We start from the raw sequence: 27,843 nt of genomic DNA, 5'->3' as shown, positions 1-27,843 counted from the left end.
CACCTCACCCCTGCCCACTTTGACAACCTAGGATGGCTTAGAGTAGACGACAGAGTACAGCAACTTGCAATGGGCCTGGTCTACAAGATACACTACACGACCAAGGTACCCATGTACATGACAAAATACTTCCCAAAGGTCAGTGAATACCACGATCACAACACCAGAGGGAGCTCCACAAATCATGTTAAACCCAGATTCGGGGGACTAAACACGAAACAAGGGACTAAACACGTTTCGCAATTATGCCACATCAATGTGGAACGCCCTACCCAAAGCTGTAAAGGAATGTGAATCACTACCCACTTTCAAAAACACTCTAAAAAAACACCTAAGGGAGACTGCAACTCGAAACTGGCCCCTGTAAATGTCCGAACACAACCCCCTCCAATGTACAGTAAATTACCAAGTATGGTCTTGTCAATAATCCAATGTACAGTTTTGTTTGTACAGTTGTACAGTGTCCCCCCCCCCCCCCCCCACCCACCCACCCAACCAACCACCTCCAATGTACAGTCCCCCCCCACCCCCACCTACCCAATCCAATGTACAGTTTCTACGTCAAATGTATATACTCTTTGTTTTTCTGGACTCTTTTTGTATCACAAACAGTACTGTAATTGCAAATCTGGTATGTCATAAATGTATAGATGTACCAGTACTGTCTATCTGTATGTCATGTATGTCATATATGTTACGAATCGATGAATTGAAAATGGGGGACCCTGATGTAAACAAGACGAAAGTCTTTCTCTGGTCTGCATCCCCTTAACAATTGTATGTATTGAGCTGTACTGTACTGTACCCATTCTGCAATCTGTTAATAAAGTTTTCAATCAATCAATCAATCAATCAACTCCATGAAGGTGAGGGGAATCGGATTTTGTAGGAGGTAAAGGATACCAGTAGGTGGCGGTAAATGCCCCAATTATGGTGGCCGTCCGCCGTAAAACACCAAAAAGAAGAAGAAGAGAAGTATGTTAGTTGGCCAATCATGTTCAAAAGTACAGTCTGCACCAATAGTCGGTCGGAATTCAAATATTAAGGCGGGGCTAGGCTTCAAGCCAATCTCAATCCAGGGCACCATGTTGAATTTTGCCTTGGCTGTGTAACTTGTTTTGGTCTAGTAGTAGTAGTTACTACTAGTTAGTATCTAACTTTTCTACGGTTTATTTTTCCACAAAGTATTTTTTTTAACGAAAGGCACGGGGCAAAGAAGCCCAACATATAATAAACGGAATATAAGTTAAGTGAAAAAATGAAGTTGTCGCAAATCAAAAAGTTGAAAGTGCCTGAGCTACGAGCCCAGATCAAAGAGCTGGGGCTGGACACCAAGGGACTGAAGGCCGAACTCGTCGGACGTCTGTGGTCCGCTTTCGAGGCAGGACTGCAAATACAACCCCGCGACCAGGACCGCGAAGAAGGGGCTCCTAACTCCGGAACAGAGGAGATAATAACAACTAAAGATGTCAGTCCAGAAAGACTACCAACAACAGCGACGGAGGCGGATGTTGTTGTTGTCGCCTCGTCTGCGCAGACAACCACCATCGATCATCATCTCGATGTTACATCGACATCATTGCCACTGGAAGCCGATCCACCTCCATCATGCAAACATCGCCCCGCCACCCAGTACACAGACACCGGCACTCAAACAGAACCCGGGACCGAGGCGTCGAACCGACCACTAGTCGAGGACAGCCGTGCGGAGGAGGGACTCGAACTGCCCGCGTCTGGGTTGATGATAACGCACAGTCAGTCGAAGCAGGAGTCGCTCGGACCTGGGACAGTGATGAGAAGGCAACCGCTGGTCGAGCGACAGTCCGACAACCACGATGGTGGCAGAGTCCATGAACTCTCTGTGTCAGAACACACTGAGCTGCACCACAAGGCTCCACGGTCCCTCGGTTCCAAACGGAGCTCCGAAGATATGTACAGAGGAGGACAGGGAGAGGTGGTTCTGGACGAGATGGGCAGAGGCAGGGCTTTCTACGAGTTCAAAGAGGAGATTCGCTATAAAAGGTACTGCGTGTGTATATTGATTGATTGCAAATTGTATTAACAGATTGCAGAATGGGTACAATACAGTACGGCTCAATACACACAATTGTTAAGGGGATGCAGACCAGAGAAAGACTTTCGTCTTGTTTACATCAGGGTCCCCCATTTTCAATTCATATATGACATACATGACATACAGATAGACAGTACTGCTACATCTAGACATGACATACCAGATCTACAAATACAGTACTGTTTGTGATACAAAAAGGGTCTTAAAAAGAGAGTATACATTGGAGGGGGTTGGGTAGGTGTGGGGGGGGGGGGATACCACATCGGTTGGTTGTTATGCTAATTGGGTACTGTTTTATCTGTGTTTATGAATGACTTAAAGCGGATCGGATTCGTCACCCATTTTAAGAATGTATGTTTATCCTGTGCCAGAGGTAGGGCATACCGATTTATCAAAATCGCAATATTATCTAGTAGTTAGTGCAATATTTATTATTTACCATTCTAAATTAAGTATTGTGGTGCTGTAGATATGTCCCTGCAATCTTATTCTAAACGATGAACCATATTTTTGTATACAGATCCGTGCAAACATTAAACTGATCATTATAATTTTTTTTTTTTTTTTTTTTTTTATTATTGATCTTTTCCCCCCTCCATTTTCCTCCTGATTTTCTCCCATCCCAATGTTAGTCGTATGCCAATTCCCAATCCCTTCCTGGTCACTGTGCACTTACCCCCCACAGTCAGATCATCTGGGAGAGTGGAGGCTACCACGTGCTTCCTCCGACACACGTCCAGCCAATCACCGCTTCTTTTCACCTGGCAGCGCGGATTCTCATTGAGAGGGCGTAGCGTGTGGGAGGATCACACTATCCCTCTCAGGTCCTATCCGCGCTTAGCAGGCGCCCCGACCGAACTGTAGGAGTCGCTGTTTTACAACGACCCGGACCCACCCCGCCAGCTTCTCCCACCCTCTAATACGCCAATTGTATTAGTGTGAACAGTGGTGCAGTGGCAAATTGACAGTAGGTCAAACGCTCCACGCGCGTGCGCGTGTGCGCGCGCATGCACAGTTTTTTTTGGCTGCTCTCGTCCTGCAGCTGGATACTATTGCCTCACAGCGCGGCCGTCAGCGCGCGGCCCAGAGAGCGCCGCTGGCTCTGCGGCTCTGCAGCTGCATGCTTCTCCGGGAGTCCGGTTGGATAATGCCATGTAAAAAGCGATTGCGCGTACTTCAGCCTCAGTGACCGAGGTATAACGCCGTTATACCGAGTTATACCAGCACTGCACCACTGAGTGTGAACGGCCAGCCAAGCTGGTGACAACCCCGGAGCTGTGAGCTGGATTTCCGGGGTTGGTGACGAACGCAATCTCCGCTACGCCACCTAACCGCCCCCATTATTACGTTTTTCAATTACAATGAAAAATGATCATTCCCTCTAATATCGTGATGTCACTGGAATGTAAAATGAGTGGTGCAGACGTTAACAAATGCCAACTGAACTGTCCAGGAGCACAGGAAGAACATGTGAATTCTTAAAAATGGGTGGCATGCCCCTTTTAATTACAAATGTCTTCGTGCATCACCCACCTTCTGCATCCTGGTTCCTTGCAGAGCCAAGTCACCAGCGCCTCAGCCAGAGAGAGGTACGGAGGAGCAAGATGCAGACCAAGTCAGACTAGATCCATGTAAGTATTTGAAGGGCAAGCCATTAAATGATAACAGACAATAAACATGCTTTGTTAAGTTTGTTTACCACCGTGGCTTTATTTCAATCAGTATTTAAACGTTTGGTTAAATTTGAAAATGAAAAGGTCCTTATGAAATCATATGACAGCATTGTGATTGTGTGCAGAACAAATGTACATTCTGAATCCCTAGAAGTGAAAGTATAGACTTAAAAGTACTCAAAAAGTTGCATTAATCAAACAATAAAAATCTATGCAAGTGACTACAGTAGTTGTAATTAGTTACATTCTACCTTTCTCTTACATCTTATTCGTCTGTTTTCCCACAGACTCCAGCGACCTCCATTTTGAGGCGGAGCCTGGCGGCAGCTGCGGCGGACCTCGCTTCTGGGCCCAGTTCCCTCTGCTGTGGTCGGGCTGCCGGCTGACCCACGGGGTGCGGAGTGGCAGGGTGGGCTTTGAGGTGAGGTTGGACCGGAAGCTGTTGGCCCAGGGGCAGAAGAAGCAAGCGGAGGAGCCAGAGCCCTATGGCCTAAGGGTGGGCTGGTCAGCGGGGGACACCTCCCTGCTGCTGGGTAAGGCTTGAAGGAACATGCAAACATTATGGGAAATGTGCTTATCATCTTCTCCAGAGTCAGACAAGAAGATAGATACCAATTGATGCACTAAATAAAAGAAGAAAAAAATAACATTTGCATAAATAGGACAAAAACACGAGTGAAAAGATAAAAAAAAAAAAAAGAAAGAGATCAAATAAAAAAACAATTACATACTAATTAGGGAGGGAGGTTTGTGATCATTTTCTTGAATTAAAAACAGTTGCATACTGAGGTAGGGGGGTTTGTGATCATGTTTTAAATAAAAAACAGTTATATACTGAGGTAGGGAGGTTTGTGATCATGTTTTAAATGAAAAACAGTTATATACTGAGGTAGGGAGGTTTGTGATCATGTTTTAAATTTAAAACAGTTACATACTGAGGTAGGGAGGTTTGTGATCATGTTTTAAATTTAAAACAGTTACATACTGAGGTAGGGAGGTTTGTGATCATGTTTTAATTGAAAAACAGTTACATACTGAGGTAGGGAGGTTTGTGATCATGTTTTAATTGAAAAACAGTTACATACTGAGGTAGGGAGGTTTGTGATCATGTTCATAAATTAAAAACAGATACATACTGAGGTAGGGAGGTTTGTGATCATGTTCATAAATTAAAAACAGTTACATACTGAGGTAGGGAGGTTTGTGATCATGTTCATATGGTAGTGGGGTATTGATTTTTAGTGTGAGTTGAAGATCATTCCAGGAAGCTGGTGCATCAAAACAAAAGGCAGACTTACCAAGTTTGGTTTTATTTGTCATGTATAAAGTACATGTACATTACAGTGAAATGCTTGGTTCTGTATGAGCCCCCTCAGAATGTGCTTCATACAGTAAAAAGAATACAGTCCAAACACTATATAAAATATACAATATACAACCATGAGTACAAAATTAAGTACAAAATGCAAACAATGAGGTACAAAACGGGTATTATTGACACCGAGGTTTTCAAAACAATATTCCTCCGTACACACGAGTTGTTTAAAAAAAAAAAATAACAGTGTACTTGCGGAACTGTAAAATATACATGTAGTACAATGCCAAAGCAATAGGTGGCGATGTAGTTCAAACATGAAGGCCATTTCAACCAACCACACGGGGGAGCATTCATTATTTGTTTGCAGCAAGAACAAAGTGCAATAAACAAAAAAGGATACATTAGTTTAGTTTTTAGTTTACTCAGTTTATTTGAGGGACAGTGCATATTAATCAACAGTTTATACATTTATAGATTAATACAAAAAAAATGTAAATATGCCAACATTAGCAGGGTTGCTGCTAGTTCTGTATCGTAACGGCTCTCGCTCGGCGTCACTCACGCACTGTACCTCGCTTGTGCACGCGCACTGAATAAAATTCCACAATGTACCTTTATCCCAATATTCGTCTGACCACACCCCTCATTAGCTTACCTTCATAAGCAGGTGTGTGGCCATCTACTCGCCTCCTTCTTCGCTTTCACCACAAGGAAGTGCCTTCGGAGATCCCCCCTTGACGTGTTGCTAGTTGAAGAAAGTTGAGACGCGTTTACATTGTGCTTATTTTTTTCTTCTCTCATAACTATTCAAAAAGAAAAAGCTAAGTCATAATGTCTACCTCGGAGAGTAGACCCACTCTTCACCAGCGGTTTTCCATTCCCGCCTCTGTCGTGCGCGTTGGTGCGGGGCTGCTGCCACTTTCTTGGTTGCCAGCCCAGCCCAGGAGACAGCCGATGGGTAGTTTGCCTCTCCGAGGAGCCAGTGCATCGGTGCCGCCGCTCCGGCGGTGGCCTGATCCCGACTCTGGTTCCTCTGGTTCCGGGGAATCGTCCGTTTGTGAGCGACCAGTTCCTTTGGTTTCGGAGGATTTGCGACGCAAACTTTTCGCGTCTGCCCGTTCACGTCGCAAGATGGTGTCCTGCAGGCGCGAACGGCCTGGGTTTGGGGAATTGCTGGAGTCCAGCGAGGATGCGTCGGTCTCTGCATGCCCGATGGAAACTGAGGACTACATGGAAGAGTCGGACGGATTCTTGTTTGAAGGCCCTGTGGAGACGAGTATCCCTCCTGTCCAGATAATGCTGGAGGGGGGAGAAATGTCTCCTTGGGGCGCCTTGTTCGAGGATGTCGGGGAACCACCTCGGCCTCATCAGCAGGATGCCCTGCTATCAGCCACATCAGACTGGCTCCTCAACCGGTCGAAGCCTGCTGCATGTGAGGGATGCGGGTTCGGTGGAGGACGGTCAGCAGGGGGAACTGCGGGCTTTGTTCCCCGAGCTCATGGCGGTAGCTGCCGCTGCAAACGGCGTGCCGCAGCCATTGCCTGCTCCTGCCCCCGATGATCTCATAGGTCATCTCTGGCAGTGTCGCCCGGTGAGAGGGGTGGACGTTGTCTACCCATTTTTCCCCTCAATGGGGGCCTATGTTCGTCGGGGCCAGGTGGTGTCTCACATCATGGGACTTACCCCCGCCTACGTACCAGTTACGCGGGTGGCGGGGTTGGTCGAAGGTATGAGAGAGGGCGTGCCACGGCTTGATAGGCCGATGGCCGCTCTCCTCTGTCCGGATGTGGTGTGGGAGCCGTTATGCAAGCCGGTTCTCCATGGAAGATCGGCTAGGCGATTGGCATATTGGGGTGACCACCAGTCATTTGTCGCTGGTACACAATCGCTGGCTGCCGCTTCTAACATCGCGCAGCTGGCTAGATTTGTATCGGGGATAATGATGGGCGGCACGGATCTGACCGAGATACAACGCGATCAGATCACCCAGGCGGCAGGAGCTGTACTGCATCTTACCCAGGTGCAGGCCATAGCCTCTGGGAAAGTGCGCGCCCTGGCTACCCTGATCCAGCGCCACCTTTGGCTGGAGCAGGTTCGAGTGCCAGAGAAGAAGAGATTAACTACCGTCCCTCCGGGGCTTCTCGGGGTGGCAAAACCCGAGCGGCTCGAGGCAGCAGACGCCGCTAAGTAGGGCTGGGCGATATGGCCTAAATATGATATCACGATATTTTCTGACCTTTCGGCGATACACGATACGCATCACAATGTTTTTCTTTTTTTCCCCCAAACAATTCATTATGAGGCTTACCAAGACAGTATTTGAGTTTGCAAGCTAACATTAAAGACAAAATAAAATACCCATGCATTTAGCATTTTCATATTATATATTAGATTTAGATTATTGGATTATTAGATTATATATTGCATATATTTAGCAATGAGATATTATATGATTTAGATATGAAATATGATGAATTGAAAATGGGGGACCCTGATGTAAACAAGACGAAAGTCTTTCTCTGGTCTGAATCCTCCAGTCCACTGTTGTTGTATTGAGCTGTACTGTATTGTACCCATGCTGCAATCTGTTAATAACGTTTTCATTCATTCAGACGGCAAACAGAATCATTTTGATTGACAGTCGAGTCTGCCAATTATGTCACACCGCTTGCACCCGCCCTGCTGTTCTTAGCACCAATCGGCAAGCGCGTATTAATTTTTTACTTCCGCCATTGGAGAGCTCAATGACAACAACACTGGTAGCTCCCCGCGGCCGACGTTTAGCTTTTAGCTCCGCAGGACGACTAAACGACTGGAGGCATAATGATTTTACTGCAACGGATGTTATAATAAAAGCCTTTCCATACATCTGTCTGATTGAAAACTTTATTAACAGACCGCAGAATGGGCACAACTGAGTCAGCACGGGCTGAGATATGAACGACTAATGCTTGCTATATCTAGGTCGACCTCGGACGTTGCTATGTAAATACGCTGATGTTATTATTGAACGTGTAACTATATAACGTTAATGCCACAAAACGAATGCCTTTGTTATCATAAGTAGTAACTTTGATGCAGTAGTGTGTGTGGGGCGGCGCTGTTCAAAAGTTTCAACGTGTGGACCAGATTGACGCGACACAATCCTCTTGGGCAAAACATCACGATATCCACGATACGTTTAAAAAGTGTATCGTTAATGAACTGTACCCGATATTTATATAATATCGTCATATCGCCCAGCCCTACCGCTAAGTGACTTTTCCCCCTGTGGTCCCCTCTACACCCTCCCCGGCCCTCTCATGATTTTTGTGCCCAAATAAATAAAAAGTCCCCTTAAAGGGGGACTATATTATTGGCCAAACAAACTGTGTGTTTCTTCAACAATACATATGATGGGGTTGCAAAATGTGAATCTGCATTGTTACATTGAGAGATGAGTCACGTTGTGTTACGAGATTAAGCAAGGTCTGCAAGCATACACTCAGTCATAGAAAGGTTCTATTTTAGCCTGACGCTCCACATGCAGGTAGAAGCTGGTTGTATGATCTGTTGCTTGAGCAAAGTAATGTTGATCCACAACACTGTTGTGTTAGTTGCAGTAATACTCGTATACACACGTTCCACGGCCTAGCCGTTTTACTCTCTGTCAGTGTTTTGCTATGTACGACATAGAAAGCGGGTGTAGGATTCACACACACACGACTTGTTTTTGTTATAAATCCTGTTCACAGTCTGTGGGTAGCGGGCATTGTATTAGCTTACGCTATACATTAGCATTCTACCAAAGGTCTCAAAATGCTACAGTTGTTATTGTGTGTAGGGAAAAGGTTTTTTTTGTGAGGGGGTGCCGAATAAACCCCTCCTTCCCACTTGCTTGGTTTTAGGGGATTTTTTCTCTTCTGCTGAGCCAGTCAGGGCCGAGCCGTTCAACGACTTGGCAGGGGGGGGGGGGGGGTTGTCCTGACACGGCTCCTATTACAAACAGGAGTCGTGTGCGGGGTTTCCCCCCGTCATAGCATATACGTTGCTATGACGACGGCTTCCGTGAGTTAAGATCTTTACGGAAGGTCTGTGGTGTTAAAGTGTCGGGTTAGAGCGTAGGGCTTACGGGTCTGCTACGCTCGATTTTATGTGTAAACTTGAGTCAGTTGGTCACGTGACTCGCAGTTGACATGTCTTTTTCATACTACGACTCATGTGGGAAGGCTTCTGGGAAAGTTCGGTCTATACTCTCTAAATAAGGGGTGACTGGATGTAAAAATGTAAACAGTTTTTACTCCCGGCTGTGCAGCTTGGGTTTATGCTGTTGATGCTTCTTTCTTTGTTATTAGAAAGAGTTGGAGTTAGGTTGCATCTCACCCCTCTTGTCGTTCCCCTGGGCGCCTTGGGGATTCAATGAAAGGTCTAAATAGCCTATTTATTGATGTGGATATGCCCGACGCACACATAGTGCTAGCTCGGGATGTTCTGTTGGACATTAAGCAACTGACTGGCGTAGGGCTGGGCGATATGACGATATTATATAAATATCGGGTACAGTTCATTAACGATACACTTTTTCAACGTATCGTGGATATCGTGATGTTTTGCCCAATAGGATTGTGTCGCGTCAATCTGGTCCACACGTTACTCGTTCATATCTCAGCCCGTGCTGAGATATGCCCATTCCGCGGTCTGTTAATAAAGTTTTCAATCAGACAGATGTATGGAAAGGCTTTTATTATAACATTTGTTGAGGTAAAATCATTATGGCTCATTTAGTCATCCTGTGGAGCACTGGTCTCCTACTAGTCGGTCGCGGGGAGCTAATGTAAGTAGCTTTGTTGATGTGAGCACACAGGACATTCAGGAAGTCAAAAACTAATAGCGCTTGCCGATTGGTGCTAAGAACAGCAGGGCGGGTGCAAGCGGTGTGACGTAATTGGCAGACTGGACTGTCAATCAAAATTATTCTGTTTTCCGTCAGAATGAATGAATGAGAACTACAGATTGCAGAATGGGTACAATACAGTACAGGAGGATGAAGACCAGAAAAAGACTTTCGGCTTTTTTACATAAGGGTCCTCCATTTTCAATTCATCAAAACATTTAGAGACATACAAATATACAGTAGTTTCATTAAAATGCTATTGATTGATTGATTTAAAACTTTATTAACATATTGCAGAATGGGTACAGTACAGCTCAATACATACAATTGTTAAGGGGATGCAGACCAGAGAAAGACTTTTGTCTTGTTTACATCAGGGTCCCCCATTTTCAATTCATCATATTTCATATCTAAATCATATAATATCTCATTGCTAAATATATGCAATATATTATAATCTAATAATCCAATAATCTAAATCTAATATATAATATAAAAATGCTAAATGCATGGGTATTTTATTTTGTCTTTAATGTTAGCTTGCAAACTCAAATACTGTCTTGGTAAGCCTCATAATGAATTGTTTGGGGTAAAAAAGAAAAACATTGTGATGTGTATCGTGTATCGCCGAAAGGTCAGAAAATATCGTGATATCATATTTAGGCCATATCGCCCAGCCCTAGACTGGCGCGCCTTGGTTGCTTGGGGTTAAAACAGCGTTTTTATAAAGCAACTGGGATGGGGGTTTTTCCTCTTCCGACGACCTGTGTGGTTGTCGACGGATTCTCGTTCATATCGGGGGATGATGACGGAATGGATCTGAACATACGTAGAAGGGTCTCACGCCCTGGGGTCGCACCGCACGTCTGGGTGGCGCCTTCTTTTCGTGTTTAAGATCAACACGCATATCTGCCCCTTCTCCTGGAGTTGGCATGTCGGCGTGGTTGGGGATGCAGATCTGCTGTTCTGGTACCCTGAGGGACTTGGGCTTTTTCCAGGGGGGGAAATGCCAGGTCGGTCCGGGTGTCACAGGGTTAGGCGCTATGGAGACCCTTGTTGGGTACGTTGTATTCTACACTGTCGTAATGGCTTACGGCCGTGCCAACCTGTACACGCCTGATCTCGTCAGATCTCGGCCGCTACGCAGGTTGGTCTTGGTTAGTACTTGGTTGGGAGACCTCCTGGGAATACCAAGTACGGGGTGCTTGGGGCTGGTTCTCCATTTCTTTCGCTCTTCTCTTACGCATGGCGAAGAGGGGCCTGTTGGGGTGGTCTTTGACCTCCTCGGGGGACCCTGTGCTCCCCGTATCGCCGGGTCCGGTCCGAAGTAATGTTTTCGTTGACCCGTAGGCCCGGGATAACCCTGTTGGAAACTGAAACACTGGTACTGCGGTAGTGCCGCAGGTACGTTTTGGAGTTTTTTCCTGAGGGGTTATGGGACCAACCACTAGGGATGGGTACCTTTCACATTTGAACCGATACCGGTACCGGTACCTGTGAATCGATACCGGTACCCAACGGTACCTTTTTTCGGTACTTTAGTCTCAAGAAATTTAATTTACCTACATCAGTCGTAAAAAAAAATCCAAACTTCAAATAACTACAATTTCGACAGTTTTCGGCTCGTCATTGCTCCGACTGCTTTGTTGTTGAATCAAGTCAAATCCTAGGTAAGCATATATTGTGCGTGTGAACGTTGACATAAAAAAATTAAAAAAAATTAATACAAAATATTTTTTTTTATTTTTTTTTTATTTTTTTTCCGGTTTCTCACTTGATTCGATACTCGGTAGTACCGACGTGTTTCGGTTCGGTACCTCAAAAGTACCGAATTCGGTACCCATCCCTACCAACCACCGCATAGGGTAAGGACTGGGTGGTTGGTTCTCTGGTGTGTCGGTGCAGTGTCAACTCCCGGGTTGCCCGGTTGAGTGTGCCCCTGCATGTTCATGACGTCTGCCAATCGTGTCAGCCTTCGCTTTGAGGGAGGCTTGTCATGGTGGTCGACAACGTCAGCATATGCCCCTTCCGCCGGGGCGGCTGTGTTCAGCTGACCCCTCTGGCGCCTGTCTCGTCCGCAGTCTCCAGGCTCGGGTTAACGGCCTGTTGCCTGGTTTTTCCCCGGTGCGCTGCCTGCTTCCGTGGTAAGCCTTTGGTTCTTACGGCCATGCTGACTGCCTGTACTGCAGGGTCAGTGTACCAGGCGGTGTGCTATTGGGGGGACAGGGCCCGCTCTGGTGAGGGGCCTTTGTCCGAATACGCTGGCGATGTGGGGGGCGGGGTCACTGAGTGACCACCTGGTGGGGTCTTGATGCTGGCATCGTGGACTTCTCCGGGCCCCCGTTTCCAGGGGGTCCAGTCCCTTTGGTGGGTCTGGGTCTTCCTTCGCGCTCCGCTGCTATGGCCTTGCCACGGGGTTGGGGTTGCTCTTGACCCCGTGATTCTGGGGGCAGTAACGAGGTCATTCTTCCGTTCATTCCCGGGTGGCATGCGGGTTGTGCGTGTGGGTAGTCGTGGGGTCAGGCCACGGTCTGCTCACCCTGTGCGTTGAGTTGCTTGAGTGCCTCTTCGCACGGTCGGGTCCGTCGCCTTCCCGTGATCCCCCAGTAGGGGGGGTGCCCTCCATTAGGGGGGGTCGGGGGGGCTCGGTCCTCCCTGATGTGATGGTTGTGGGGGGCCTTCAGCGGGGTGTATTTGTCAGCCGATGGCTCTCGCTCGGCCTCCCTTGTGCGTGAGTGACGCCGAGCGAGTGTCCGTTACGATACAGAACGTTGGGTTATAACTATAACCAAGTTCTGTTAGTAATGGTGACGCTCGGCGTCCGACGCCGCTGCAGCCCTTAATCTCACGTTGTGGTGAAAGCTTGGGAAGGAGGCGAGTAGATGGCCACACACCTTTGAAGGTAAGCTAATGAGGGGTGTGGTCAGACGAATATTGGGATAAAGGTACATTGTGGAATTTTATTCAGTGCGCGTGCACAAGCGAGGTACAGTGCGTGAGTGACGCCGAGCGTCACCATTACTAACAGAACTTGGTTATAGTTATAACCCAATGTTTTCAGGTGTAGTCCCTGGGCTAGATGTTTAAGCCAGAAAAGAAACAGGAAAAAATGGAAAAAATATAAGGATATTAAAGCTAATATAAAAACAGTTTAAAACATATTTTGTACATACAAACATATTCTTACAAACATTCACTGTGTTCTGCCTCATTTGTTGATGAAACAAAACCAACGTCAACACAATTTACCACCAAGAGCGGAGAGTTTAGTCTCACAAAAAGATCGCTGATTTTGTTAGCTTACGTGCTAATGTTATTGGGATTTACCATTATAATAGTTAGCATTGCGGCTACTAGCGTACATATCGTGCCGTTGTTGTTGGCTACGTGTGGTTAGCTGGTGAGGCGCTGGTATCGTGGAATGGAGTGGAAATACTTTAATCATCACGTCATTAATTTATAGATAATTGTCATTTCCAACATAGGTTAATGCTTAATAACGTTACACATGGGGAGACTAACGTTAGCTTGCTGGACACAAACATTGTTGATATAGCAGTCTGGTTAATGTTGTTATATCGCTCGCTATTGATTGTACTAGTAACGGTAACGCTAGTAGAATGAATGGATGAAAACTTTATTTAACAGATTGCAGAATGGGTACAATACAATACGGCTCAATACAAACAATTGTTAAGGGGATGCAGACCAGAAAAAGACTTTCATCTTCTTTACATCAGGGACCCCCGATATCGCTCGCTATTTATTCTTTACTGGTGATGGTGGCCAGGTCTAATATCTATATCGGTATATTCATATAACGCTACTTGCAACAGCTCTGCCGTAAACACTGGAAATAATCTCGGTTACTATGTCTACACGCAACCACTGAAACCGGGATTCCAAAAACCCGGTTGCGTGTGGACGAACAGTGCAACCGCGAACATTAAATCACGGTTACATAAAACCCCGCGTTTGTGTGGACTGGGCCTTAGCCTTGGCCCTGCAACGCCTGGTGTAAAAAAAATCCTGGAGAGTGGGAAGCCCACCTGTGCGTTTGGCTGATCGAGCCACTCTGCAGTCTGCTGCAGTCATGTGGTGCTATTCCCAAACCAGGAGGTGATGTTACCAGTCAGGATGCTCTCTATTGTGTATAGAAGTTCTTTAAGATCTTCTGAGTTCTGACTCACTTTGAACTTCCTTAGGCGCCTAAGGAAGTAGAGGCGCTGCCGTGCCTTCTTCACACTGTCTATGTGTGTGGTCCATGTCAAGTCCTCGGATATGTGGACTCTGAGGTACTTGAAGTTGTTTATTCTCTCAACCGATGCCCCATAGATGTAGTAGTAGTAGTAGTAGTAGTAGTAGTAGTAGTAGTAGTAGTAGTAATAGTTCCTTTCCCCAGATCTCTTAAAATCGACAATCAGTTATTTGGTTTCTCTGACGTTCAGGGTGTTAATAGGCCAGGTTAATGATTGAGTTATATTTCATATATGTTAATATCGATTATTTTTTACCTTTGAATGAAGAAGTGGAAGAGTGTTTGTTTATTCTAGTCAGAGATACTATTATTTAGATGCCTTGCACCTGCTACCAGCTGCGTCCTTTTAGGGTGATTGAGTTGCCGACGGCAGAGAGCGTTTTTGTGAATGAAACTGATGAGAACTCAACTGTAATGTAACGTGCGCTGAAGGTTCTATATAAAGTACAGCCTATTGGAATCCGACGTATTGGACAATCTATTCTTTTGGAAAGTAGTTATTCTACACAGGGAGAGGCTGTTCTCCTGGCACCACAGCGCCAGGTTCTCCACCTCTCCCAGGTAGGCCCTCTTGTCGTTTGCAGAGATCAGGCCCACCACAGCTCTATCGTCGGCAAACTTAAGATAAGATAAGATATTCCTTTATTGATCCCCTTGGGGGAAATTCAGGCATCATAGCAGCATGGGGGGGGGGGGGTACAGGTAGTAAAAACAACACAAGCAGTGTAAACAATAAGTCAATATAATTTACTATCTAATAGGGATGCACGATAATTATCGGGCCGATAATTATCGGGCCGATATCAGCAATTATGACGTCATCCCGATAAACCCGATAACGTTATTAATAGCTCCGATAATATATATAAATTTTTTGGTTAAAAGAAATCCGTTGTGGGTGGATTTGGATGAAGGGCGCTTGTTTTTATTATAGCCTCCTCCCGTTTTGCCAGTACTGTGGTATGACTGACAGCGTGTGGTTTAGGAACAGGGAGTTTTACACAAATCCAGCGCTCCCTTTCTTGGCTGTGACGTAGTCACGTTACATTCGGAGACAGACAGTCGATCTGCCAATTACGTCCCTCCGCTTGCACCCACCTCTTCTTCTTACCACCAATCAGAAGCTCTCGTTCGTTTATTTACCTCCGGATTGTCGGCCATTATTCTACTCGGAGCTATAACGTTAGCTGCTCCCCGCCAGCCACATTGACAAGTACCAGCGCTTATACATTACTGGCAAATGTCTTGTTGCACTTGTGGCAACGAGCGTTGTCAGCATCGACTTTAGTAAAATAGACCCAGACTTTTTTTGAGGAATTTAAACGTCGCAAACTAATCTTGTTGGCCGTTTTCTATCTCTCCTCCCTCGGTCTCTCTCTGCCTGCGCGAGCCGGCTGTGCTCTTACACACACTCACTCACACACACACACACGGGTGCTGTCGAGAGCAGAGCTGTCTGAGTGAGTGAGTGTGTGTGTGAGTGAGTGTGTGTGTAAGAGCACAGCCAGAGCAGAGCGCAGGCAGAGAGAGACCGAGGGAGGAGAGATAGAAAACGGCCAACAAGATTAGTTTGCGACGTTTAAATTCCTCAAAAAAAAAACTCCATAATTTCTCGAGTACCGATAGCAGTACCGATGACGTCGGAGCTTATAAATACAAAAAAAAAAGAAGACATTTGATTAAAAAAATATATATATACATTTAAAAAAAAAATTATTATGCAATAAATATCGGTTATCGGCTTGAGGAGCATAAAGTTATCGGTATCGGTGTCAAAAAATCAATATCGTGCATCCCTACTATCTAACTGAAATATACAGTATTCAGTGTCACATAAGGTGCACTATGCATAAGGTAGTGTTATAATTTACTGTCTAACTAACTGAAATATACAGAATTCACATAAGGTGCAGTATTCACATAAGGTGCAGTATGCATAAGGTAGTGTTATTGTCCTCCTTGGGTTCCTATTAGTTCTAGTTGGATGTCTGGCAGCAGTCCCTGCCCACTGTTGTGGAGCCTGATGGCCGCTGGTATGAAGGACTGTCCGAGGCGGTTAGTTGAGTGTCGGGGTGGTATGAGTCTGTGGCTGAACGTACTTCTCATCTTGACTAGCTCGTCGTAGAGGGGGTGGGAGGGATTCTCCAGGATAGCTATTAGCAGCCAGCTTCCTTCTCATCCCCCTCTCTGCCATCACCTCTAGTCTGACCAGCTCGACTCCCACCACGGAGCTAGCCTTCCTCACCAGCTTGTTCAGTTTGTTGGTGTCCCTCGAGTTGATGTAGCCCCCCCCAGCATGCCACAGCATAGAAGAGGACGCTGGCCACTACAGACTGGTAAAATGACTTTTGCACATGTTGAAGGACCTGAGTCTCCTCAGGAAGAACAGCCTGCTCTGTCCCTTCCTGTCGAGGGCCTCTGTGTTGTCCGACCAGTCCAGTTTATTGTTCAGGTGTTTGTTCAACACAAACTTGACGATTGTGTTGCTGTGGTGCTTTGCCACACAGTCATGCGTGTAAAGCGAGTAGAGGAAGGGGCTCAGAACACAGCCCTGGGGGGCGCCTGTGTTGAGAGTGATGGATGAGGAGGTGCAGGTGCAGTTACTGCTCTCACCACTTGGGGACTTTTCAGACTGAAATTATTGTTGGATACATTCCAAAGCCCTTAACAAGGATAAGACACTATTGGGCTGCATGAGAGTTTAATAGTCAGGGAAAAGTGTGATGCGTGTATGTTTATCTGCCTGTAGGAGGGACATGTGTGTTTATCTGCCTGTAGGAGGGATATGTGTATGTTTATCTGCCTGTAGGAGGGATATGTGTATGTTTATCTGCCTGTAGGAGTGATATGTGTGGGTTTATCTGCCTGTAGGAGGGATATGTGTATGTTTATCTGCCTGTAGGAGTGATATGTGTGGGTTTATCTGCCTGTAGGAGGGATATGTGTATGTTTATCTGCCTGTAGGAGGGATATGTGTATGTTTATCTGCCTGTAGGAGTGATATGTGTGTCACAGTGTGTTTATCTGCCTGTAGGAGGGATATGCAGATTGCGGAAAGACACATTTCAATTGCCTTGTGCAAAGTGATAATAAAATAACCATCTTCTTTCAGGTGAGGAGGATTTATCCTATGCTTATGATGGGAAGGGCAAAAAGGTGTCAAACGGAAAGGAGGAGGAGTTTGGAGAACCCTTCTCTGAGAACGACATCATTGGCTGTTACGTGGTGAGTGGCACCTGTCTCCTATCCCCCTTTCTCTTCCTTTCTTGGTATCTGGTCCACTATAGATGTGTTATTGCCTTGTCCTATAAAGCCTAGTATCTGTTGTATCAATGGATAATTGCTGTAATCTAGATACAGCCTAGTATCCATGGTATCAATAGATAATTGTTGTAATCTAGATAAAGCTAGTATCTGTGGTATTAGTAGATAATTTCTGTAATCTAGATAAAGCTAGTATCTGTGGTATCAATCGATACTTGCTGTAATCTAGATAAAGATAGTATGTGTGGTATTAGTAGATTGCTATAATCTAGATTTAAAAGGGTGTAAAAGTGTATCCATGCATCATGATGTATCAATGTGAATGTAGGAATCCAGCTGCATTGATCTGAAAAATTATCATCCATAATGATCAGAATTAATTTAAATTAATGTTAGTGTATGTTCATCTTTTCAATTAATTTATTTACATAATGCAATTTAAAAAGTACTGTAGTCAATCAAATCAAGCCATGTTAAAAAAATTGTCTGATGCACTGAATTGTAGCCAAATAATTGTTACATCCCTTACTAAACTGTGTGTGTGTGTGTGTGTGTGTGTGTGTGTGTGTGTGTGTGTGTGTGTGTGTGTGTGTGTGTGTGTGTGTGTGTGTGTGTGTGTGTGTGTGTGTGTGTGTGTGTGTGTGTGTGTGTGTGTGTGTGTGTGTGTGTGTGTGTGTGTGTGTGTGTGTGTGTGTGTGTGTGTGTGTGTGTGTGTGTGTGTGTGTGTGTGTGTGTGTGTTTTTGTGTGGACATATCTGTGTGTGTAATGGCCATGCGTGAGCCCAGTCTTTTTCCACAGATGGCGCCGTTGAGCTCTCCTTCCATAAGAACGGGCGGTCCATGGGGCCAGCATTCAGCCTGAGTCCCTCAGTGCTCAGGGGTCACGCTCTGTTCCCTCATGTTCTCTGTAAGAGCTGCTCCGTCCAGCTCCACTTGGACCCCACCATGTCTCCCTGGTGCCCCAGCCCTCCAGGATTCACCCCGCTGGCGGCCCTGCCTGCTGGGGACCGGGTCCGTGCTCCGCTGCCCCCTACCTCCACCCAGTGCTGTGAGGTGAGAGCAGGAGGTTTTATTTGGACCGAATTGTCCTTGTTTCAATACTTCGTTGCTATGTAAACGGAACGTGTTGTGGAGTGAGAGGCTTGGCTAGTCAAAGTGAATGTTTTTTGGGGGGGGGGGGGGGGGTATTTATGTTTCCATTGGAACTGCTATGTAGTGAACCAAATGACATGGGGGTAGATGTATCGTTCATCAATTGATTTAATTTCACAATCACCCTCTCTTTCTAGGTGGTGGTGATGGTTGGTCTTCCAGCTTCAGGGAAGACTCAGTGGGCCAGGACTTACATGAAGCAGCAGCCAGAGAAACGCTTCACCCTGCTGGGCACCGAGGCGCTGCTCACCTGCATGCTGGTCAGTTATACCTCCATCCTATAGACCACTGCAACACTTCCGGTATTCTGAAATCATGGGGGAGAGAGCGGGGGGGGGGGGGAGAAAATGAATGAATGTGGATGAGAGCCTTGACATTAAGTGGTTTTAGGTTACGGCTGTGGGGGTGCATGATCCAATAGACTTGTATACGCCTGAGTCTACTCTCCTGAACACATAGAGACCAATCCCAAGTTGATCGGCACTTTCCCGGCCGAGCTATAATCACTTTTCCGCACCTACTCCCGAACTCCGCATTCGCAGATTGATAAACCTAGATCTCTGGACAATCCAGAGAGACCCCGTGGGCAAACTGTGCGGAAAAGTGACTATAGCTCGGCCGAGAAAGTGTCGATAGACTTGGGACTGGATTCAGGAGACTCAGGCATATAAAAGTCTATTGGATCATGTCTCCAGCACCCTCACAGCCGTAGCTACAACCTACAACCACTTAATGTCAAGGCTCTCATCCACATTGCTCTCTCTCCCATGAGCTCAATGTAACGCGGAAGTGCAGTGGTCTATAGACTGTATATTACAGTTAAAGCTGTGTGGACGACTAATGTATTTCTTACTAATGTTGCTATACAGTCAATCTAATGAAATTGTGTGTGTAGAGTGGAGGTGGGAGGGACAGCAGGCTACAGCAGGCATCTCAGTGTCTGACTCAACTGATCAAGATGGCCCCTCACTTTCCAGGCAACTACATCCTGGACCAGGTAATCCTTCACTTCATACAATGGGTCATTTCAGGCCAAGCAACCCAATCGGTCACATGGTCATTCCAGCCGCTCTGAGCTGTGCTTAGGGATCCAAAATCTTAGGAATATTTAAAGGTGGAAACTTTCCAGGGGAATTAATGGGAATTAACAGGAATAAAATGGAAATATAAGGGTTATTTTCACAGGCTGTATTTATCATGTCATATGCAGATGGTAAACATAAAACACTAAACAGACATAATTGCAAATATAAATGTAAAGATGTACAATTTACATATAAGGTTAACTTTAAAGGGACACTATCTCACATATACCAGCATTGTAAACAGTTTTGCACACACTAATTTAGTTTGACAGTTATTAAGAGTTTATGCGTTGTGATGTCATTGGAAGACACGGAATCCTTGTTAATTATAGTTCAATAATAGCACTCCCTATTGCTACTTTTCATCAACGTCATTTAATTGAGCTGTAATTACCATAACACAAGGATTGAATTAATGAATTAACATTAAATGAATATGCCATAAAACCTAGTATTGGCTTATATTACCGGTATATGTATTTCCCATTTATAAAAAATAATAATAATAAAATAGTTCAGCTAATATCTTTTTTGAAATTGGGCAACATTTTCCATATTCCAGTTTAACTTCCCATGGAAAATATATGGAAATGTACCGGAAAGTTTCCACCTCTTTGCAATCCTAGCTGTGAAGTATTACTATTATGAAGAATTATATTAGTTGTTAAGCAAACCACTCACTGTAACCAGGGAGGTAGCTTACATCTTTCTCCTCACTTTAACAACAGTACCTTGTTGTGCCTCATCACTGCCATGCCCATAATCGCAGAAAAAGAATAGCCTCATCACTGCCATGCCCATAATCGCAGAAAAAGAACGCCCTCATGGCTATTATTATAATCGATAGGTATTATTATAATTCATGGATATTATAATTCATGGGTATTAAAAGACGTCTCACAGAGTCATCCAGTGCTTTTACATCACTCTGTGTACAATGAGTTCAGAAATGTCAGACAATGTAATTATATGGTGAAATTGGCTAACTCCTCGAAGAGGAGATCATGTGATAATTAGTCGTCTTTATGGATCATTTAGTGGTTTTAGAAATGGTGACTCACTGTCTTGCACCTGGTGTTAGTCTAGTTTAACTGTAGTGTCTTGCCCCTGGAGTTAGTCTAGTTTAACTGTAGTGTCTTGCCCCTGACGTTAGTCTAGTTTAACTGTAGTGTCTTGCCCCTGACGTTAGTCTAGTTTAACTGTAGTGTCTCGTTGCCCCTGACGTTAGTCTAGTTTAACTGTAGTGTCTTGTTGCCCCTGACGTTAGTCTAGTTTAACTGTAGTGTCTCGTTGCCCCTGACGTTAGTCTAGTTTAACTGTAGTGTCTTGCCCCTGACGTTAGTCTAGTTTAACTGTAGTGTCTCGTTGCCCCTGACGTTAGTCTAGTTTAACTGTAGTGTCTTGTTGCCCCTGACGTTAGTCTAGTTTAACTGTAGTGTCTTGTTGCCCCTGACGTTAGTCTAGTTTAACTGTAGTGTCTCGTTGCCCCTGACGTTAGTCTAGTTTAACTGTAGTGTCTTGCCCCTGGCGTTAGTCTAGTTTAACTGTAGTGTCTTGCCCCTGGCGTTAGTCTAGTTTAACTGTAGTGTCTTGCCCCTGACGTTAGTCTAGTTTAACTGTAGTGTCTTGTTGCCCCTGACGTTAGTCTAGTTTAACTGTAGTGTCCCGTTGCCCCTGACGTTAGTCTAGTTTAACTGTAGTGTCTTGCCCCTGGCGTTAGTCTAGTTTAACTGTAGTGTCTTGCCCCTGGCGTTAGTCTAGTTTAACTGTAGTGTCTCGTTGCCCCTGACGTTAGTCTAGTTTAACTGTAGTGTCTCGTTGCCCCTGACGTTAGTCTAGTTTAACTAGTGTCTTGTTGCCCCTGACGTTAGTCTAGTTTAACTGTAGTGTCTTGTTGCCCCTGGCGTTAGTCTAGTTTAACTGTAGTGTCTTGCCCCTGACGTTAGTCTAGTTTAACTGTAGTGTCTTGTTGCCCCTGGCGTTAGTCTAGTTTAACTGTAGTGTCTTGTTGCCCCTGGCGTTAGTCTAGTTTAACTAGTGTCTTGTTGCCCCTGACGTTAGTCTAGTTTAACTGTAGTGTCTTGTTGCCCCTGGTGTTAGTCTAGTTTAACTGTAGTGTCTTGCCCCTGGCGTTAGTCTAGTTTAACTGTAGTGTCTTGCCCCTGACGTTAGTCTAGTTTAACTGTAGTGTCTTGCCCCTGTCGTTAGTCTAGTTTAACTGTAGTGTCTTGCCCCTGACGTTAGTCTAGTTTAACTGTAGTGTCTCGTTGCCCCTGACGTTAGTCTAGTTTAACTGTAGTGTCTCGTTGCCCCTGACGTTAGTCTAGTTTAACTGTAGTGTCTTGTTGCCCCTGACGTTAGTCTAGTTTAACTGTAGTGTCTTGTTGCCCCTGGTGTTAGTCTAGTTTAACTGTAGTGTCTTGCCCCTGACGTTAGTCTAGTTTAACTGTAGTGTCTTGTTGCCCCTGGTGTTAGTCTAGTTTAACTGTAGTGTCTTGCCCCTGACGTTAGTCTAGTTTAACTGTAGTGTCTTGCACCTGGCGTTAGTCTAGTTTAACTGTAGTGTCTTGTTGCCCCTGACGTTAGTCTAGTTTAACTGTAGTGTCTTGCCCCTGACGTTAGTCTAGTTTAACTGTAGTGTCTTGCCCCTGGTGTTAGTCTAGTTTAACTGTAGTGTCTTGTTGCCCCTGACGTTAGTCTAGTTTAACTGTAGTGTCTTGTTGCCCCTGGTGTTAGTCTAGTTTAACTGTAGTGTCTTGCCCCTGACGTTAGTCTAGTTTAACTGTAGTGTCTTGCCCCTGGTGTTAGTCTAGTTTAACTGTAGTGTCTTGCCCCTGACGTTAGTCTAGTTTAACTGTAGTGTCTTGTTGCCCCTGGTGTTAGTCTAGTTTAACTGTAGTGTCTTGCCCCTGACGTTAGTCTAGTTTAACTGTAGTGTCTTGCCCCTGGCGTTAGTCTAGTTTAACTGTAGTGTCTTGTTGCCCCTGACGTTAGTCTAGTTTAACTGTAGTGTCTTGTTGCCCCTGGTGTTAGTCTAGTTTAACTGTAGTGTCTTGCCCCTGGCGTTAGTCTAGTTTAACTGTAGTATCTTGCCCCTGACGTTAGTCTAGTTTAACTGTAGTGTCTTGCCCCTGGCGTTAGTCTAGTTTAACTGTAGTGTCTTGCCCCTGGCGTTAGTCTAGTTTAACTGTAGTGTCTTGCCCCTGGTGTTAGTCTAGTTTAACTGTAGTATCTTGCCCCTGACGTTAGTCTAGTTTAACTGTAGTGTCTTGCCCCTGGCGTTAGTCTAGTTTAACTGTAGTGTCTTGTTGCCCCTGACGTTAGTCTAGTTTAACTGTAGTGTCTTGCCCCTGACGTTAGTCTAGTTTAAAGCCATTATGTAATTTTCCAACATACCTCCTCCATTCTCTCACTCTGTCATCCTACCGCTCCTCTCTCTCTCCCAGCTCAACGTGCTCTTCTCTGCACGGCGCCACAAGCTGCAGCTGTTCCAGACGTTTGGGAGGCGGGCGGTGGTGGTGGTGTTTCCCCTGGCAGCGGAGTGGAGGAGGAGGCTGAGGGAGCACCAGAGAGGGGAGAGAGAAGAGATCCCAGAGATGGCCCTGCTTAAACTCCAAGGTCCGACACATAACAGTGTTATATACCAGTATTATAGTAATTATGCCCTGCTTAAACTCCAAGGTCTGACACATAAGTGTTATATACCAGTATTATAGTAATTATACCATATCAAGATCTTGGGAGAAGGCGATGGTTTGAAACACCATTTATTTTCCCATACTGGAGGCGTTTGGATCTGGCACTATATAATTCAGCTGCAAGTGCATTTATGACATAGTCACTCTGACTGCTTTCCATTTCTCCGTGCTACATACTATTTGTATGCAATTTTCAGTATGTGATCGGTTAGTATGCAAATACTGTATGTGAAGGAGATTTGTATGAATACTAAAAGGACAGACATTTGAAGTATAGAGTGGATGGTTGCCACATGATCGTTTAGGTAATTTAGGTGTTATTTCTGGATCCAGGTCAGTGAAAACTTCCCAAACATAAAAACATTAACATGCTGGTCACTGAAGCATCATTTCTGTGTTTTCTGATTATATAACCTCCTAAATGCACAGCTAGCAAGTGGAAATATTGCTATTAACGGCCACTTCCACCTGGGTGTGCAGGTCCCCATAACAGTTACATACTTTATGTATGTACTACATACAAGGAATGCAGATTTCCAAGTTTAATTCAGAGAGCAAACTGTCATGAATCTATATCTATGGGGCCTCAATTGCTTCACTCTTCTCAACAGTGAGCTGCAGTCTTCCGGACCAGCAGGGGGAGCTGTTTGATGAGCTGCACTATGTGGAGTTGCCCCGGGAACAGGCGCAGGCGCTCCTACAGGAGTACAGAGAGGAGGCACGCAGCCTACTGCCCCCTGTTAATAAAAGGAGGAGGAAGAACCCCTGCCTCCATAAGAATACACTCCTCCCCCATGGCCCTATCCCCAGCCCCACCCAGAGGAACCAGCGGGATGGGAGATGTGGTGAGTAGCGAGGCCTTACTTAAAACTGTGTTTTCATCTGGTTGCCCCAGGCACCTGGGCATACTATACATAATGCATGGGATTGCACACCCCAAAAGAATGACAAATGGCATTTCTTTTTACATCCAATTTCCATTTTGCTCTCTCCTTGGAGAGTTGCCACTAACCCATCCTGCACTCAGAGGCGTCTCTACAAATCGTAGCTCCAGTTCTGCAGACCCCTCTCTGATTGGTTGAGCTCCATTTCTGCAGCCCCCTCTCTGATTGGTTGAGCGAAGCCCCTCTCTGATTGGTTGAGCGAAGCCCCTCTCTAAGGTACGCGAGGGAGGTGCGCGTAAGGTTATCGAGGTGCTCTCGCCAAGAAAAGAAAAAGATGTCGCAAATGTAATGCCGCAAATATAATGTTATGTTATGTTGGCTCGCTGCGGGGAGGCCGAAGAAAAGTGTGGTGAGCACAGACCATCGCTATAGTTTCCCAACAGGAGTAAAGTCTGGAACGCACCACAGCCTGTCACAAGCAGTAGAGATGTGTCGTAGCAATCCGAAGTGACATTGACCACCAATATAGCATGTACATAAAGACCCAGTGCCTCATCCGGAGCTAACAGTGTATTGCACTATCACAGGACCTAGCATGTCCTACCATGCTCTGTAAATAACTTATGTACATATACCGATATGCCCTACTCTGTTTACTTGTTTTATTGCACAATGTCGTTCTATTGGATTCTATTATGTTATTACTATTGTATTATGCACATCGTTGCGGGCAAGACCACCTGCATTTCATTGTAAACTTGTATGCAAATAAACAACTTGTGACAAATGAAACTCTTGACTTGACTTGACCACCAGCCTCTCTCTCTTAAGGCATTAACTGGGTTAATTAATCTAAATGTTATATTGTTAACTGTCTAGTTAGGCATTAACTGTGTTAATCTAAATGTTATATTGTAACTGTCTAGTTAGGCATTAACTGTGTTAATCTAAATGTTACATTGTAACTGTCTAGTTAAGGCATTAAGTGGGGAGTGCGTCATATGGTACAGTTTCAGTAAGTGGGGAGTGTAAACAAGTTGAACGCGTCACGTGAAATAACGTTATGTGAATAAACCTATAACGTTACAATGTACAGTTTCGGACAGCTGGCTGTGTTGTGAACTGTGCATAACGTTATGAATAAACCGCGAAGTCACGCGAAATAACGTTATAAACGCGAATCTGGTAGTACATTTATTTTTATCTTCTTGAGATGATAACATTACATCCGTGTAACTGAGGGGTACAATTCCCTGACTGTATTGATAAGTATGGTATCATTAAACCACTACCGCTTTATGTACTTTAATTACTGGCCATACAGTACACGATATATGAATATGATGAACACTTCCCACAATGAAATCGGTTCCACACAAAGGTATAATCAAGTATTTAATGGAGCAAAGGGTACATAATATACTTTACATTATTCTTTGAATGCACTTGTAAGGCAAAGGAATGTGCGTAGGCAAATCAACAATGAATGTCCATTCTCTGGTTACGCAGGAGGTAATTATACAACCTGAATCTTAGGGAATTATATCTATGGTACACTAGTAATATAGCGGGAGATACTGGAAGGGGTTCCCCCTGGTTGTAAGCCAGCAGGGTAGAAGATCTGTCGGTAGTAGAACGTCTGGTCAACGATGACTAAGGAGACTCCAGGTACAGGAGCCGGTGCAATAGCCTCTTGATCCACAGACGAATACAGCTGTTCTCCGTAGACTGTAGCTCCACAGTGAAGAAAGCTAGTCGGCCTCAGGCTCTCTGAGGCGCCGACTCGACTTGACTCCTCGCGGGGTAAATCCAACGCGTGCAGGCGTCGGCGATTATCCGCTCCATAAATCACAGGACCAAAGCAAATATATTCCAGCCGCAAAGGGCTATGTAGTCGTCGGGTAGATTAATCCAGTGTACATGTCCATACGGTTCTCGTCTAGGTCTCCTCGGGTGAAAGCGCCATGTGGTCAGCCCAGCCTGGATAAGAACTCTAGCTAATACGAGGAAGCGTTGGAGATGCTGGTCACTGTAGAACTTTAACCGCACGATACACTATACACAAATAGACTATTATTGACTTAATAGAAATATGTCGCACTCGACGGTATAGCGCCAAACTCTGACAATTCAGTTATTAATTCGCACGCGGTCTCAATGCTCTATTCTGGGGCCAAACAGGCCATACTTCACCGCACGTTGTATCGTGGGTGAGGCTTCAACTTATTGGTAACTCTTAGACTAAGGGGCTTCTGTATTCACCTGCGCCGTATTTATACGCACAGTGAACAAACTAGTGCCAATCTCATTTCTGTCGCGTATCCCTGGGCAAGGCCGGGCATGTCCAGACATGTCTTGACGGTGACTTTGAACCTGACTCCGGAGGCCGGTCCCTGGCGCCGGTGGACCGCTGTCCAATAGGAGAATGAAATATTATGGTCTGTAGTAAGCTAAAGGGATATTCCGTGTATATGTACAAGGAATATACAAGGGATATCAAACGATATACAAATACTATGCAATATATATCAATCAATAAATATATATATTCGGTTTAATCTGATCCTTTGTAACAATCCGCCTTTTACCGCATGACGAGCTAAACCAATCAGAGGGGCTTCGCTCAACCAATCAAAGAGGGGGCTGCAGAAATGGAGCTCAACCAATCAGAGAGGGGTCTGCAGAACTGGAGCTACGATTTGTAGAGACGCCACTCAGAGATGGCGATCATATAAAACATTCTTCCTATTGGTCCTCAACAAGAATAAAGGTTAACATCACTAGCTGAAACCTGTGTTGTTCATTCCTGAACAAACAGCCCACTTCCTTCAGAAAGACATCACATTACATTATAGAAGTAAAACGTGTTCCCGAGGCCATTTCCTGGGCTCTTTAAATACATTCTGTGATTGTTTCTTTTGTAGAGTGGAATGACTCGAGACCCAACCAGCAGATGTACAAGTCACACTGGGGATCTCAGCCAAGACCTGTGAGTGAACTGTACTATGGCTGTGAATTAGGGCTAATAAACCTGAATGCTTGCCATGGTAATTACCGGTAATGTCAAAATCACTATTCTAATACTTAGTTTTTTGTCTTTAGTGTTTAGTGTTATATACATATATATATATATATATATATATATATATATAAAAAAAAATGTGCCTACTTCAGCATAATAAATAGTCCCAACAGTTCTTCTCAGACATCATCATATTTTCAGAAAACTTGTCGACCCCACAGCTCTCATTTTCCCAACACATTGAAAGAATGAAGCTTTGATTCATTAATAATTACTACTGAAGCTTGGAAGCTCAAATCGGGATGGCCCTACTATTGAATATATTTAGAACGTAAGTTATCCTGACCACACACACATGACTTAGATGATTAAATACCTCATCTCTCCTGATTTAATTTCAGTGGAACTCAGGTTACCAAGATCAAGGATTCTACACCGGCAGAAGTGTCTGCTACAGCGGTTACCATGGTTACTGGTAAAGTGCCAATCGACAAAAGATCTGTCTCTGGTGTCATGCACTAACTGGATTTAAGTAATGGTTT

The 27,843-nt window shown here is 45.0% G+C and overlaps 1 protein-coding gene across 1 annotated transcript; it reads left to right on the top strand.

Annotated features, from left to right (window-relative positions):
- The first annotated feature begins 1,114 nt into the window (after positions 1–1,114).
- On the top strand, positions 1,115–27,843 carry LOC311242709 (heterogeneous nuclear ribonucleoprotein U-like protein 2). Its single transcript, XM_084331716.1, has 11 exons — positions 1,115–2,022; positions 3,632–3,705; positions 4,035–4,280; positions 17,309–17,421; positions 18,247–18,513; positions 18,750–18,872; positions 19,508–19,609; positions 23,144–23,315; positions 24,007–24,240; positions 27,204–27,268; positions 27,703–27,843. Exons 1-11 carry the CDS (start codon positions 1,259–1,261, stop codon positions 27,778–27,780), a joined length of 2,238 nt encoding a protein of 745 aa, XP_084187842.1. The 5' UTR covers positions 1,115–1,258; the 3' UTR covers positions 27,781–27,843.

The sequence above is a fragment of the Notolepis coatsorum genome, assembly GCF_963971535.1.
Source record: "Notolepis coatsorum genome assembly, chromosome: 16".
NCBI classification, from domain to species: domain Eukaryota; kingdom Metazoa; phylum Chordata; class Actinopteri; order Aulopiformes; family Paralepididae; genus Notolepis; species Notolepis coatsorum.
Note: the sequence above shows the minus strand (reverse complement) of the source record. Positions and strands in the feature narration are given on the sequence as shown.